The sequence below is a fragment of the Mizuhopecten yessoensis genome, unplaced genomic scaffold (assembly GCF_002113885.1).
Source record: "Mizuhopecten yessoensis strain PY_sf001 unplaced genomic scaffold, ASM211388v2 scaffold8183, whole genome shotgun sequence".
Classification (NCBI taxonomy): Eukaryota; Metazoa; Mollusca; class Bivalvia; order Pectinida; family Pectinidae; genus Mizuhopecten; species Mizuhopecten yessoensis.
The window spans coordinates 343314-360867 of NW_018407420.1; the positions used below are offsets into that span (position 1 = coordinate 343314).

Consider the following 17554-nt stretch of genomic DNA (forward strand, 5'->3'; position numbering starts at 1 on the left):
TGGAAGTCATAAATCAGGGGAGCATACATTATTTGCTGTCTCTTCAACTACAGACTAAATACTGTTGTGTTGATGGTCCTCACAGCAATAATCCTACTAGCTACTTGAGCTACAGAAATTACAGAGATAATTACAGTCATATGTTTACATGTATTTATTGGTGGTAATATAAGATATCAGTCAACATGTCAGTCTGTTATAAATGACATAATACCCTAACAGTTAATATTCAATTATCTCAAATTTCTCTAAACATACTTATTATAGTAGTAACTCCTTTTTAACCCTGATTTACTGTTTCAAAGATAGTTTGATTGTTTTTTCATACAAACTTTTTTAATTTAATTTTATGGTTTTGTTTAGCCCTTCCTTCATTATTGAATGGCGATTATGTTTTGGCATAAATTTTCATTATAACTTAGATTTAGTTTGGCCCTAAACACCATTCAGAAGTAATTCTATTTTACCCTCATTTCATTGTAGAAGTGATTTTCTTTTCATTCCTTTTTATTTTATTTTAGGGGAGGACCTGTGAACCCTCTAACAAATGAAAGAAATACTCACCAAGTTTAACAAACTTCTGTCTAAAAACCTGCAATCCTGGTATGTGAAATTGTTAAAATCCTTCAATTCAGGACAAAGGACATTTTTTCCATGTCAAACAATTTTTTTGAACAGTCTGTCAACCAGAAAAGTTTTCAATCATGTTTAGAATACATTTAAGGATTTTACTTCCCAGTGTTCACATAGAAAGGAACTTATATATCATCTATAAGAATTTGAACTGGTTTCAGGGTTCTGCCAAGGTTATGCAAGGAAAAATTGGACGTACGTACTACATACATGTAAGTTTCAATCATAAAAAGTAGGACTTCAGCTAAACAGATTCCAGTTATAATGAGAATGAGGATAACTTGCACTATGGAGCGATTAGCATCAAAGTGTTATTAATGAAGCTAGTATGTTGACTGGTTTGTAAGATTTTGGTTTGTTCGTGTTTTCATCCTATTAACAGCTAGCTATGGTCATTTAAAGACATGCCAGGTTTTGGTGGTACAATATGTAGAGGAAAGCTGAAGGTTCCCGGAGAAAAAACAGTGACCTTCGGACAGTTCCTGGCGACTGCCCCACGTGGGTCTTGAACCTGCAACCCAGTGGTGGAAGGCTGGCTAGTGGTAGCAGAATGTCAGACGCCTTAACCACTTGGCAACCGCGGTTTATAAGAACAGAATAAAAGCTGCAGTAATTTCATTAGAAAAGACACCTTCATTCTGAAGAAAAAAAAATGAGTTTAAATGAAATAAAACTTTGTATCCGTTACATATAGGTTTTGCAGAATGGGAAGAGGTGGGGAGTGGTGGATGGGTTGAAAAAATTCGGTCAGTGAGCACATCTTAATTGTGTACAGAGTGTACAAATATAAAACACGCTTCTGTGTGACGAACTCATTGGGTATGTCTAACGTGGCCGAACCCTCGGTGAATAACACTTACACACACTTTCCCCTTCACTGGCCAGGAACTGTGGCTTACAATGTCAACACTGATACAGAATGGCCATTGTATTATCTATCTACCCGTAACCTGTTTCTCTTGTGGTTTTAACACTGGTCGATAAAAACCTGTGACCATTGTTGTTCCAAAGTTCTTGATCTGTGATATCATCCCCATTCAAGCATATAATAAAGAAAATAAATTGAAAAAGCTTCAATTACAAACATTCCTGTACGATTTTTTTTAATTTATGTTCCTGTCTGAAAATTTTTGATATTATTTGAAAGGTAATGATCCGTGTGGTAGAGTACAGTTATAGCTTGATTGTATTTCACAATACTGGAATATCAACTTTCCAAAATATCGGCAAACATGCAAAACTCTAGAAAAATTTCAGGTAAATATATTATGTGTAATTTTGTGTTTCTCTACGTCATGTTTACGTAAATATATTAAAATATAAAAAGAATCTTAAAAGCATGTGTACTTGTAAATATGAAATGTTAATTTATTCATTTTCTTTCAATTTTGTTTATGTATACACCTATTTAAAAAACGTTAAAGTCTCAGTGATAAGCTAATTAGCATTACTGCACCTGTTACCTACCTGTTGATTTATAACTACGTATATATATACCACACCTATCATACTCTATACCTAATATCAAACTCGGCTCTATGTGGGATGAAGGCCTGTACATTTGTATGTGTATTAAGATTGAGTTTGACGAGCCCTACATTGTTAGCTATAAAATCTATTAACATCAGGAAATAAGTTAATAATTTTATTTTTTTACCTTGACATTCTAGAGACAAACTGACGAGAATCACCTGATTAGGAGTTTAACCTTCTACATAAAAAAAAATATACTCGTTAATTAGACACTTCATTCAGTATTTGGTTTGTAAGTGTTTTACATGTACGTCCTATTAAAAGCTAGCGTACGTCATTTGAGGACGTACCAGGTTTTGGTGGTGGAGGAAAGCCGGAGTTGGATTTCCCTGTTCAGTATCCATATTTTCAAGACTGAGAAAGAAACTTGAGAAAATGTGAGCGAGCTCACCAAGATATACCCCCCGTTTGTGCTTACATTGTTTCTGGTGCAGAAATTAAAGTTTCAAGGGCAAAAACTCCAGAAAATAAAAGTGAAATCACAAATTCCTTTCTTCATGCACATTTCATCTCTTTTTCTTATTTTTCTTACATAGCAAAAGTTATTAACTTTCCATAAGCACCACACTTGTGAATTTGTATTTTCATGATTATGATGTAAATATGGCCTCAATCCTGCTTCTGGTGGGATAACTGCTGTCGGGAACGGCTTCGCATGCTTATACTTGACATAAATATAAGTCCTTGAAACTTTAAATCTCAATCCCAAACCAATAAACGTATAATATTTATGTAACTTTATGACTGTAATTTTAACTACAGATTTTCCGACACATTGCGGCACAGCAACTTTAAAGATCCTTGTCCCCCTGCACTGTGGTTTTTCCTATATACAGTAACCTCCCCTTAACTTCCTTTTGGACATAACTATAGAATAGTTTGGGTAGGACACTTTAGATGACCAGGTATATGTAGCTCAATTCGATGGAGTGATATTTATAACAATCTGACGTCTTGGGTTCGAATCCTGGTCTAGCATCGCTGAATTTTTACACTCAAAACACTATTGTTTAATTGATCTCTATTATTTCTCATAAAAGTCCATAAAGTATGGTTTTCTTTTCATAAAAGATTTATCAAAACTATTGTCGTGCCGGACAAACAGTTTCCAACACTTATGGTTACATTTTTTTGGCAGTGGTCGGGGATCCTTATACAAATATCAAAATTTATATTCAGTCTAAGAAAAAGAAATCATTAAATTAAAAGAAGTCTGATTATTCCTCTTAATTAATCTACACAAATTAACAATGATTATTCTGAAATGTACGGCCTTGTGCTTCATGATAGTGAGTTTATTGAAAGTTTTCAGCTCTGTTCCTCATGTAGACAAGACTATCAAAGAATTAAAACCTTGTGTCAACATTATCCCGATCATAGGTCTGTTTGTTTGAGCTTATACTATTGACATGTGTGGACACACAAGATTTAAATTCCGATCCCTATACATCAAAAACAATGTTTAATGTTGATATCCCTTTTCAACAGGGCAAAAAATCTCTGGAGATAATATAGGTGCTTATCATGTCATTGGTTTTCATGTCATTGGTTCATAAACAGAGCACACAATTATATTATAAATACAAACTACTTTATAACTAAATTGTATAGCACACATTTACATTATAACTATGCCATACCCAATTATACGGAGTTCTGCAGCTTCAATTGCATTCAGAAAGCGGTCAGTTACATACATTTTATTTACTGTATATATATATATATGTGTACTGTTTAACAGGAAATTTTTTGCCCTTTGATGATAAAATCCATTTTCGCCCATTATTAAATTTGCCCTTTACATTTGATTACTTTTTATAATAAATTCGCCTTCATTATGGAGGGTGAAAAAGGGGAAACTTAAACTGCAGCGAAAATGTTCCTGTATACAGTACCAGGTAAACACTTTATCTGTAGAAAAGACTTTATAACAACACTTTTCCAAAAATTGTTGTCATTAATTTTCTGATCATATTCTAAAATATTTAGTTTATTTAAACCTCAAATGGTCAATACTTTGGTAAAATAAAAACTTAACCCTCCTAAAATTCAAGATCATAGCAGTTGATAGTCTCCTGTTTATGCCACGTGCACTCTTACTGTTTAACTAAAAAGAAAAATTCTACTTTCTGAATATTATTTTTATGACACCAGAGTGTTTTTTGAATACAAAATTACTAACTGAAAGAACAATTTCCCACCTTCATTTATGTATCAGCTTTTCAATCTGCTTTTAAAGCTGTCATTTTAATTTTTTTTATATAAATAAATTTCAATACAAATATTCATAACCATAGCCTGGTATTAAGATGCATGCATATTATTGACTAGACCATTGACATTTACAACAAAGTTAAAGGTAAAAAACAAACATCTTAATGTGATTCAAATACCATGAATGCATGATTTCTATGGCTTTCAATCATCTTTAATCGTATTTGAACTGAATGACGTCATTAACTTTCAATCAGGTTGTATATTATCTTATAATCATAATGACTACCTGATGCCATTATTTTGTCAACGTCAAGTTCTATACTCTGGTGAAAATGCCTGAGGTCGATGTTGTGTTAGCGAAGGTCAATATGGAAATGAATCACGCTAGCGTGGATAAAGTGGGAGGTAAAACTCGAGGAGAGTCCTGTGTGCTTGGTTAAGATCATATTTATTTTAGTTAACACCTGTCTACTAGCTCTGCCGATGTTCCATCAATTGAGAAATCACCAATCCCAATAGTATGACTCATTTTCGTTTTCCGTTTTCATTATCGTGACGATAAACTCATCCCAATAACAAATAAAAACAGCAAACTTTGAAGTGTTTTGAGTAAATCCTTGTTCATGTGAATTACTGTTGGAACATACCGTTAATGCCATTCTGTCCATCTAAGAAGGACGTCCAATTCTGATGATTATCTTCCCTTGTTTTGACAAATGAAATTAGCTAATTTTCTACATCTCACTTTTTTTCCAGAAAATTCCATTTACAGGGCTTTTTCTGGGAGAATTACGGGAAAAGGACCCTGATTTGTCAATTCAGAAAAAAAACCTGGACTTGTCAGCTCCGTATTTGCCAATTATGTAATAACCAACACGCAACACTGGTTTACATTCACAGGTGATCTGAAATGTATTGTCAAGAAAAACATCCCAAGGACGTGTAAAAAAAATTAAACACAATACGTCTGTACAGCTCGCTGATAGTTGTAAAACTGATGCAGCCAGTGTATCAAACCCAGGATTCTTACTAGTCACGTGACTGTTATTCATTGCTTAGAAATGTTGCTGTATGACGTAGCATTGGTCAGTTGGACATATTGTCATATAAGGTTATGTGTCTGGTGCAGGAGGCTGCATGGCTGGACAGAAATCCCAAACCAATGATGGTATCTCATATTAGTCTTAACAAATGCCCACACTCTGGATGTGAATGGGAAAACCATATAGTTACAGACTGTGCTGTGACTAATATCTAAGCAAACTGCCATTAGAAATAAAGATCTGGAGAAATGTTGTTTCATAAACCATGTTTAAACATACATTTAAACTTAAAATGTTAGATAGGTACATGAAATATTAACTTACATTCCGCCATCACTGCTTGTCAAGTATCTTTCCAGCTGTTCAATTGCCTCAGGGTCAATTCTGAAGTCTCGACCTACAAGTAAAAAAATTATCATGATTACCTTTAACCTAAAACCAAAAGATATTTTTTGACAAGTTCGCAAATTATGTAACAGGAAAAAAAGATATGCAATGGCCAGACTGGGATTCAAATTTGGGACCCTCCGAACTCTAGAAGGACGCTCTACCAATTGATCTACCTGGTCATCGACGATCAACCCAGTCCAGTTTTGCAACATATATATAACTGTTCAATTCCGACTTACTCGGATCAATGCAAGCAGTAAATTAAATAAGCAAAAGCCATATATATTAAGAATATAAAATATCAAAGACAGGAATTTGAATAATTTATTTCTTGTAAAATTCACATGCTGTCTGACTAGGGTTGCCAGTTATCTCCCTTCTTTGCCAAACTCTATTGTAGTGTAAAGTTTTACTTCTAGATAATGCTATTCATATCTATTCAAACCATCTTTATGTCTGTTTTTTTATTCACACCTATAACAATACAGAGCATATTAATTTACAAAAGAAATAAGCCAAACAAAGGGAGATAATTGATATGCCAGGAGTTTAGTGGCGATACCCCACAAAGGGAGGTAATTTGACCATTGATTAATGATCATGCTTTGTACCTTAAGGTCAGCGATGACACTTCGTGTGTATATATATGTGTCATTTCTGTGTACAGGTATGCACAATGATAATGATGTACAGGTAAATATATACACTAAACCCCATAAATTACAACAGATAACAAGGCTAAAGTATATAGATATATCAGTTCACCTAACCAGGTCTACTAAACATAGATAAAACTGACCAAGCAGTAAATATACAACGGTATTTAATCACAGCAGTATACGTAGTACACAGAATAATTGAAACCTTTTGTTATTTATACATTTGCTCACAATCAAAAACATCTAACTATAAGTAGTTTTATTATAAGCATAACGAAATGGTCAGATAAAATGCTTAACTCATTCACCCCTGAAATTTCATAATGAACTATTCCAACCTTTGAATTGGAAGGGTTCAAATGTGTCTTCAGGGGTCAATGAGTTAACCTCTAGAAAGTCTTCCAGGTAAAGTTAATATTACTTTCTGTCTAATGATGTCATAATACACAGGTAAACCTCTTAGCAAAGACAAAGATACAGCTACATTTTCCTTCTTATGATGTGATCATAATATACAGGTAAACAGCTTTATAAAGACCTCCAGATATAGCAATATTTTCTGCTAAATAATGATATGGTAACAATACACAGGTTAACCTCTTAACAAAGACCACCAGATATATATATATTTTTTACCTAATGATGTAGCCATATATAAAACAGGATAACCTTTTTCCAAAATCTTCCATATATAGTTATATTTTCCATGTAATGATATGGTCATAATTTTCTTGTTTCTAATATTTACTCATTAGTTTTAGAACTGTGTAAGGCAAGGGTATACAAATCCAGATAATCTAGATAACCATCTCCTGGATTTTCTGGATTTCTTTCTGATTTAGTTATGTAGTACTTTGACCCGATAACTATTTCTCCTTCATTAATCTGGACAGTTAATATTTGGAGATCAATAATTACAGGTGTAATATTGTCATATTGAATAACGGAAGAAACAGCAATAACAAATAGTCTCTTATTTTCTTATAGGTCTGGTATCATCTCATTCCTCTCTTTGATCAGAGATTATTCAAATTCCTGGAGACCTTGATTTTTTAATTCTCAGATAAATTTTCAAAATTGCTGAAACATTTTGAAAAGTTATGATGAATTTGTAACATTGTTGAAATATTTTGCTTTTGACCCGGATATGTCAACTCGTACACCTATTGTTTTTATCTACTAGCTGACATATTGTATTGTAATTTTCACGAGGGGTGTTTATAAATATAAAAAAAATCATAATTTACGATCAAGGTATTTTTATTAAGGATCCCGCCCCACTGCCTGCAAAACACAGGAGAATTCCACTGTAGTTTTCCATACATAGTTACCTCCCCTTCCTTTTGTTTTGGATATAACTGCAGTGGGTCACTGGTCAGGTAACTGAATTGGTCAAAACAACCATTTTATTAAAAAGGAAGATCCTGGTCTGGTCCCGATGAATTTTTACTTTAGCTTACAATTAGAACACTGTTGGTTTTTCTATCTTATTTCATCTTTGATAATTTTTTCAAAAAAAATCTGCAGCGAAAAGGTTTTTCTCTTCTGAAATGCTTTATTAAAGCTATTTTTCAAGCTGGTAACAATTTTTTTCCAATTCACAGTTCGTTTCTTTTTCTTTTTGCTGTGGTATGGAGATCCTTAAATGTATTGTTACTGACTATGTATTTCACCGCTTCCGTTTCGACAGAGTGACAAAGTGCATCAAGTCTATCATCACTAGTATTGTTGTACATGTATTATCACAGAAATTAAAAATTATTTGACATTGAACCTAAAATGTGCAGGCATATAATATATATATATACAACAACAGCAGTAGAATGTAAACAAAGGCTTAAAATATTACACGGGTGATAAAATTTCCATTATGATACACCGCAGTCATGGAATAGTTACAGCTCGATCATATGACACTTATCAGGACTGACCTCATTATCAGGATATATGTATGTGTACATGTAGTACACACAATACACATACAGTACCAAAATGTACCTGCTGTAGCATCATAATATATGGATTTCTTCTGGGTTTTTGGACAAAATTTCTTTTCATAACCAAAGCCAAAGCACCATGGTCTGTCCAAATAAGTTTTTATATTGCCTGTGGTACATCCAAAGATGTCTTAACTTGTTCAACCCTAAAGACACATTTGAACTCTTTCAATTCAAAGGTTTGAATAGTTCACTGTGAAATTCAGGGGTAAATGAGTTAAATAAGATATATCAGTTTGGAAAAATTAAACAATGCACTCAATAAACGTGTCGCAATGTTTCAAGACCGATTTGTCCTTTTGTCAGAGTATCAAAGGTAGATCATGTAAAAAGATGAATTTTGAATCATGAAATAGTCTTTGGCTACAAGCTGGACGAAAACATTTCAGATTTAGTGCTCCATTTTCGAAGTAACTATGTGATTATGAAATCACCAAAACAGTATACTTTCAGGATAGCCTTAATCATGAACACCATTTGAACATTATCTAATCATGAACACCAATAGCAAAGAATTAATCATGAATACCATTTGAACATCATTTAATCATGAAACCATCAGCCAAGCATTTAATTTTGAGTATCATTTTAATCATGAACACCATTTGAGCATCATTTAATCATGAACACCATTTGAACATTTTCCAATCATGAACACCATTTGAACATTTTCCAATCATGAACACCATTTGAACATCATTTAACCATGAACACCAATTGAACATCATTTAATCATGAACACCATTTGAACATCATTTAACCATGAACACCATTTGAACATCATTTAACCATGAACACAATTGGAACATCATTTAATCATGAACACCATTTGAACATTTTCCGATCATGAACACCATTTGAACATCATTTAATCATGAACACCATTTGAACATCATTTAACCATGAACAACATTTGAACATCATTTAACCATGAACCCCATTTGAACATCATTTAACCATGAACACAATTGGAACATCATTTAATCATGAACACCATTTGAACATCATTTAACCATGAATACCATTTGAACATCATTTAACCATGAACACCATTGAACATCATTTAACCATGAACACCATTTGAACATCATTTAACGGTGAAGACCATTTGAACATCATTTAACCATGAATACCATTTGAACATCATTTAATCATGAACACCATAAGCCAAGAATGTACCGGTAATCATGGGTCTTCAATGACAAACATGAGATCATCAACATTTATTGATGATCATTTCACATGAACGAGGTAAATTGATACCCAAGGAAGCCAGCCCATCCATCAGCAGCTGATGTGAGACTTTAACATCTGGTTGTACTACAGGCTATATGTTTAGTGGAAATCATTGCAGTCCTTTAGTTAACGTTGGACAAGGCCATTGTGTATGGTCAGTTTCAGGTGTAATCATCTGGTTAAACTTATAATTAGTACAGTTTATCAGAAATCATTGTAGTCTTCTAGTTGGACAAAGCCAATTTATTTGGTCAGTTTCAGGTGTGATCATCAATATGTTAAACTTATAATTAGTAGTTTATCAGCAAGGCCAATTTATATGGTCAGTTTCAGATGTGCTGGTCATCAGTACAAGTCAGTCAGTGCAGTATGTGGACCAATGTTGACCATTATCATGTTTAGAGCTACTTGAGTGGTCAGTATATAATAGAAGGGTTATGACCACACTAATGCCTAGTTATAGATGTATGGGTTTATAACCACTACCAGTTGTATAACCACACATACCACAATGTAAGTCTGTCCGTCAACAGTGAGGTCTTTGTTCCTGAAGTGATGGAGCAGATTCTCGACCACTTTTAAACTACTCGTCATTGTAAACAGTTAGCATCGTGTATATATTTCACTTGCTGGTGCACATTTTCGTTTATGGAAAGCCCAGTAATTGTATGTACATACAAACATTGTATAACCGGAAATTTTGGCGACATCTTAATATTTTCCTTTTTCATTCACAGTAATAACTGTGGATTTATCATGACAGTAAATATTAATATGTACAATACAATACTATCCATAGTCATAACATTAGAAGGGCGAAAATAACACTGGGCGAATACGGATTTTACCAGTAGAGGTCGAAAGCTTGACTGCATCGGCAAAAGTTTCCGGTCACCTGGTATACGGTTAGGTTTGGTTTATTTGATCTACGTCCTATTAACAGCTATGGTCATTTAAGGACGTGCCAGGTTTTAGTGGTGGAGGAAAGCCGGAGTTCACAGAGAAAAACCACAAACCTTTGGCCAGAACATGGCGACTACTCCACATAGGGAACATGTGACCCAGTGGTGGAGGGCTAGTGGTAGCAGAATGTCAGACACCTTAACCACTTGGCCACCGGGGCCCTCTGATATATGGTATATATTGTATATACCACGAAATTTGAAAGCAATGAAACTTTTGGCTTTTTATAATAAGCCATCTGTAATCATTTATCATGACAATTTAAGCACATATAGCATACAATGGATAATAATTACATGTTAAGGTTGAAATGAACACTGGGTGAACATGGATTTTACCGATGAAGGGCCAGGATGAATATATGACAAGGGGAAAGTTTCCGGCGTACAATAATTATAACCACAAGGCTATATATCTACACAAACAAAACTTAATTATTTCTGAACAATGTACCGTATTGAACTATCCGCAGTAAACCAAGAGGGCCATTTCGGTCTCAAATTAGTGGGTGGGCTTATCACAGGACAATGAAGTAGCATTTCTTTTTGAAATGCAAGAGATACAAATGGGCTTATTACCAAGCATGGGCTTATATCCAGATAAATACGGTACTCTGATCATGATCCCTCGTATAATTTTCCTGTCAAATATTTGACGATGCTAGATGAACCTTGTCAAATATAACATGTTGGGGCATCAGTTATTTAACTCATTTTCCCCTGAAGACACATTTGAACCCTTCCAATTCAAAGGTTGGAACAGATCATTATGAAACTTCAGGGGTGAATGAGTTAAGGTATATCTAATCAATATCACATTTACGGTAAAGATATCTCTAATTGAAGTTATGTTCAATTGATTGTTTTTTCGAGGAATATTTGATAAAAGTATAAGTATTGAAAGCTCAACTCCTTTATTGGAATTAAGTCTATCATCTAAAATACTTATTCACCGTTATTTCACTTTATATTTTGGAAAATTTAGCAGTGAATTTGGAAAAATACCACTACTTTTCATTGGGAATGGGACAAAATTTGGCCTGAAATGGTCCGAAGACATAGCCCTGCACTCCATCATTGTATGAGGCATATCGTTTGACTGATGGAATTATTAAGACACTTCTAACATTGATATATCTAAGACATCTTATTTCTACAAAACAAGCCGTGTATATTACTGAATAAGTTCACTAACAAGATGCACTGCCAATTGATTTGGTATCTTAATATGTCATCTAAGAGTACCCCTATACATGCACTGCTGGTCTCGTGGCTCTGATCTGATACGTGTCGCGACACTTAATGACAGACAGGTTTTATAGCTGACATTTTAACAAATGTATTGGCGGAGGTATCTTAGTCTTGTCTGTCACCTAAATAGAAAATACAGGAACATTTTTTTATACACAAGAAGAAAATCTGTGGCACTTAGTCAAAGGTATAGGAACGTTAACAACAGATAATATAACACAAGCATGTATCTGACCCAGATTAAAGTTCAGGGCCACTATGAAATCATAATCTTTTTGAAACTTGAACTGAATAGATCACAACATTAGATTTGCATTCATTGCAAAAACTACAATAGAGGATTTTGGAATTTGTAATTCACTCAGTGTGAAATATAAACGTTTTGATGCCCACTTTTCCTTTCCTTATACGAGAAAGTATAAGCAGGCTTGCTCCCAACATATGTCAGGATTACAAGCAGGGCTTGATGCAGATTTTTATCAAGGGAGGAATCTTCTACAGGTTGTTAAAGTGATAGATAATGTTGCAGACATTTTTAAAATCTTAGCAAAAGAATTCATTAAATATGTATACTAAGCTAATGGTCTTCAAATTGGTTGAAAATTGTTCAAGAAATTTAGGAAAAATTGATTCCTCTTATATGCAGAATAATATTTTCAGAGAATCTTGTAATTAATTTGATTGGTCGAGACTACTATTGCGATTTCTAGTTAATACATTCACACTGAGTCTATGGAAAATCTGTCAATGTTGTCCTAAAAGCAATCCATCATCTTTGTTTGATTTAGACAAGATCACATGATCACAATTAGTCTGTGTTTTAGTACCACACAAGAGTCTTGTTGCACCTGTTTCTCAATATCTATATATCATTTGTCTGTTGTTGTCAATATTTTTATTAATACTCAAATTAGTCAAATGACAACTGTCCAATTCACTCCAATAATATATAATTTCTTGTATTCTTCATATACACATTTCACATCAAAGTGTTATAAACTATTCTTTGCAGTATGTTTTCTGTTGCCATCTATAAGTGTCTAGCGACCGCTGCCTCTGGATTTATCTCCAGCTATTCTATGCAGGTCGATCTCCCGTACCTTATGCACGCAAAGCACTGTGGTGTTTTTTTCGTATATAGAGTAACCTCCCCTAAATTTCGTTTTGGACATAACTGTCTTTTTGTCATTTTCACTGACCATGCAGGTAGCTCAGTGGGTTGGGCAGACAGTATAATAATATAAGGTCCAGGGTTCCAATCCTGGTCTAGTGTCACTGAGTTATTACATTTAGGAAACTGTTGATTATTTTTCTTCAATTTCATCTTTTTCATTTTTCATAAAAGTCCTTCAATGTATGTTTTTTCTTTTCAGTTATCAAAGCTTTATTCATACTAGAAAAATACTATTTTCAATGCATACAGTTTCTGGCAGTGGTACATGGAGCCTCAACTCATTCACCCTGGAGACACATTTGAACTCTTCCAATTCAAAGGACGGAATAGTTTATTATGAAATTTCAGTGGTGAATGAGTTAATAAGCTTATTTTGAAATGATGGTAATTAATAAGTAGGTCAGACACTAAGTACACTATAGTACAGTGACAGGTCTCTTTGTATTACCCCCTCTCAATATATATACAGGTGTATAAATTAGTCACATAGTACCTGCTTTAACCTTACGACAGGTGCTTTTATAAATGCTGATCAGCTTGTTTAAATTCAAATAAAATAAAATCTAGCTATAGTTACATGTACCTGTTTTATAATTTCTGATTTCATTTTTTTTGATATTAAAAATATTGGCTCTTTTTTATATTTGAAATCTACACCTATTTACAAAAAATTCTCAATGTTTCTTTATTATATTTGAAATTTCCCATGGCTTTTTTATTGTACATGTGCAGGACCAACTCTCTATAAAGACAAATTCAACTTATCCCCCTTGCTTGGTTTGTATTAACAGGTATGACTGTATTTCGATGCATACATACAGTACATTTGTAATTAATTTAGAATATAAATGTGTATATTTACTTAGATCTAAGCTTTACGCCATAGCAGTGGCAGCCTCTATACAGCTGTACTTTTACTGTAAATTTAAATTATCGTGACACTTTTCATGACAACATATTATCAAAAAGACAATATTCTGCCTTCAAATTACCTACATGTATATGTAACATGTACTGTATGTAACCTTAATGTTTGTCGTCTGCATGTCGCCTAGACATTTTGGCCTGAACACAATTTCCTGATTACCAGCTGCAGCTAATTGCAAGCATTCAAAACTCTGAAAAAATAACTTTTCTAGAAAAAAAAAATCTCAACTGAGGTCTACTTCATTTGATTTTGAATTCAAAAAGAAAAATCTAACACCTGGTACACAGAAAGCAAATTATAGAGATAGGTTAATTGCATGTATATTTGCGGTAAAGCTGAACGCACTTTGAACGTGTCGTCCTCCACAGTCTGGTACACATGTCAAAGACGAACCATGACAGATGTAAATGGAGTTATTTTGGTATCAGTTAGTACCACATGACATTCACGTCATAAACTGACATCATCACACAGACTTGTCACCTAGCAACCGCCACAAAGGATTCCAACACAAAAGAGTTTGAATACAAAGTCTAAAACCGTTATCGATTAATTTTCTAACATTGCGCAAGTTTGAAGAACAATAAAAAAAAATTCTCATAAATAATATTGTATGTCTCACTGTGAAACATCTTTCTGTTTTGTCCAGCTTGTACATTGTACATGTATATAATATGGTTAACCTGGTGCTAACCATCTATTCTATGTAAAGTATATCAGATCCTGGTTTCACAAAACATCTTTAAAACTCTTCTTTTTTTAAAAATCAACATAGCAATCATTTCGAAAGTAAAGGATTTTTTTTTTTAAATTTATCAACCACTTTTAAATGAAATCAAACCTCTGGTCCCTAAACACAGGTGGTCTCTTAATACAGGTTCAATTCACAATGGGATCACTACGATGGGGCACATTGAAAGTGGTCTCTTAATACAGGTGATCACATTTACAGATTTCGACTCTACATTGAAATTGTAATCCAATAATAATCTGCCTATTTTTATCTTGCATGTCAATTGTTGGATCTATTTTTGTGGACAGGGTTCGTAACACTGCTACCAACAGACACATTACTGGTGACGTCGACACGTCCAGTTCTGTACCAGTGACAGAGCTGACAGTTTTCAATGTCACATGACACAATTAATGATCCTGTCTGCAACAGGGCTGATGGAACATGTGACTTTAATCAAATGCCATAACTAAACATTTATGTATCTCCTGATGAGCTGTGAAATCGCAAATGGCCTTGGGAAATGTCCTACATGTGATTTTTCAAATTCTTGTACATTTTTCTGCGGCACGGTCTTCAATCTAGATTTGTATTACATTATCTTACATAAGCTTTCTACATGCATATGCTTTTTGATAATGTATTAATCTGAGAGGTAAGCTTTTTAGACTTTTTTAATAAATATTCATACCTATGACGGGCCAAGAATTTACAGCAGATGAAATGACTTTCTCTCCGCTGCATGTACACCTTCCAAATTAACAAGATAAAAAACAAACAGGCACACTAGAACTCATCATCACAAATAAAGAAAAGTGTTTTATAGAAAAAACACTTGACCGATGTAAGATATTTATTAAAGTATAAAGGACAATAAAAACAGTATAATATCATCAGCTTATAATTACTAGGCCTTAAACTTGTAATTTCATATATTTCTTATATTCATTAGTGATGGGCGCTAATTAATGTACAAGACAGTATGTACATATATGTATACTATAATAAACGGTGCATGTATATACCTGAAACACAAGTGATTTATAACAACTGAACTCTAACTGACATGCTTTAACAATGCATTTGTATTTTGAACAAGCCTATAAGGTTTATATAACAGTTTCTTCAGGTGACACATCATAGCCGAGGACACCAGGGGGCCTCATATACTACACGCACACGCCGGCTAACATAAAAGCACTCCATCACTACTGGTCGGTTATCCCGTGGGTCACATGAGATACTGGATAATATCCTAATCTTGTCCTAATTATCTGTTGGACACGGATAAATGCTGTATCGTACCGATAATGGAGAGATAACCGGCGTGGAGGATGTACGACAACGTGTGCCCTTTCTCAGACATGAAGACGAATACTTTATCGTCGATTGTCATATATCATCATTACACCATGTATGAATCACTGAACAACATTCTGCATTTTAAACAGACAACCCTCATCACAAAAGGCTACAAAACTGACCTGACCCTGACCCTGACCCTGACCCTGACCCCGACCTCAGCAGCACCAAGAGAGCCCCCCACTTTGAGGAATTTATCATAGACTTTTTAAGGTAAAGAGTCCCTGTCGATTTTCCACAAGCCTTGAAACTTTCATACCTCAATACAACAGAAAATAATAGGTCACACACTAGTTTTGGAAGTTATATACTAAAATGCTTAACAAATTGGAACTCTTTTTTATTAGAGATACATGAAGTGCTGGGACTCTTTTACCTTAATAGATTATTTTACATGGCTGTCATTGCTAATTTTCAAAGATATATATATTTATAAATACAGATTTGCATTAGTATTGGTAACTTATTAGTAAGGTTTAATTTTGCAAATCAGTAAGATAACTACATTGTGTTTTGTGTCTTATGTTAAACTGACTTTGTTTTTTATATGAAAGTATCACTCAAAAGTTTTACCGGTAATCAACTCCAAATTAGATTCAATTTGATAACCTTTAAACTTAAAGTGTAAACAGATATCAAACCTTAAGTGTAAATAGATATTTATTTTATCAAACCTGAAATATAAACAGATAAACTTTTGTCTAACCTGAAGTGTTTACAGATAAACATTTATCAAACCTAAAGTGTAAACAGATAAACGTTTATCAAACCTAAAGTGTAAACAGATGAAATTTTATCAAACCTAAAGTGTTAACAGATAAACTTTTATCTAACCTAAAGTGTAAATAGATATTTATTTTATCAAAACTGAAATATAAACAGATTAACTTTTGTCTAACCTGAAGTGTAAACAGATAAACATTTATCAAACCTAAAGTGTAACCAGATAAACTTTTGTCTAACCTGAAGTGTAAACAGAAAAACATTTATCAAACCTAAAGTGTAAACAGATAAACTTTTATCTAACCTAAAGTGTAAACAGATAAACTTGTATCCAACCTAAAGTGTAAACAGATAAACTTTTATCATTTATCAAACCTAAAGTGTAAACAGATAAAAAATTACCAAACCTAAAGTGTAAACTGATAAAACAATATCAAACCTAAAGTGTAAACAGATAAACATTTATCAAACCTAAAGTGTAAACAGATAAACTTTTATCATTTATCAAACCTAAAGTGTAAACAGATACACTTTTATCATTTATCTAACCTAAAGTGTAAACAGATAATTTTTTATCATTTATCAAACCTAAAGTGTAAACAGATAAACTTTTATCCAACCTGAAGTGTAAACAGATAAACTTTTATCAAACCTAAAGTGTAAACAGATAAACTTTTATCAAACCTAAAGTGTAAACAGATAAACTTTTATCA

The 17554-nt window shown here is 33.4% G+C and overlaps 1 protein-coding gene across 2 annotated transcripts in view; it reads right to left on the reverse strand.

Moving 5' to 3' along the window:
- The window catches only part of LOC110455248 (myelin regulatory factor-like), a 119961-nt gene that overhangs the window by 80728 nt on the left and 21679 nt on the right, over positions 1 to 17554 (reverse strand). For both annotated transcript variants that reach the window (XM_021505252.1, XM_021505250.1), the window contains exon 2: positions 5751 to 5823. In XM_021505252.1, coding sequence (XP_021360927.1) covers positions 5751 to 5823 — 73 coding nt within the window. The remainder of the gene's footprint in view (positions 1 to 5750; positions 5824 to 17554) is intronic.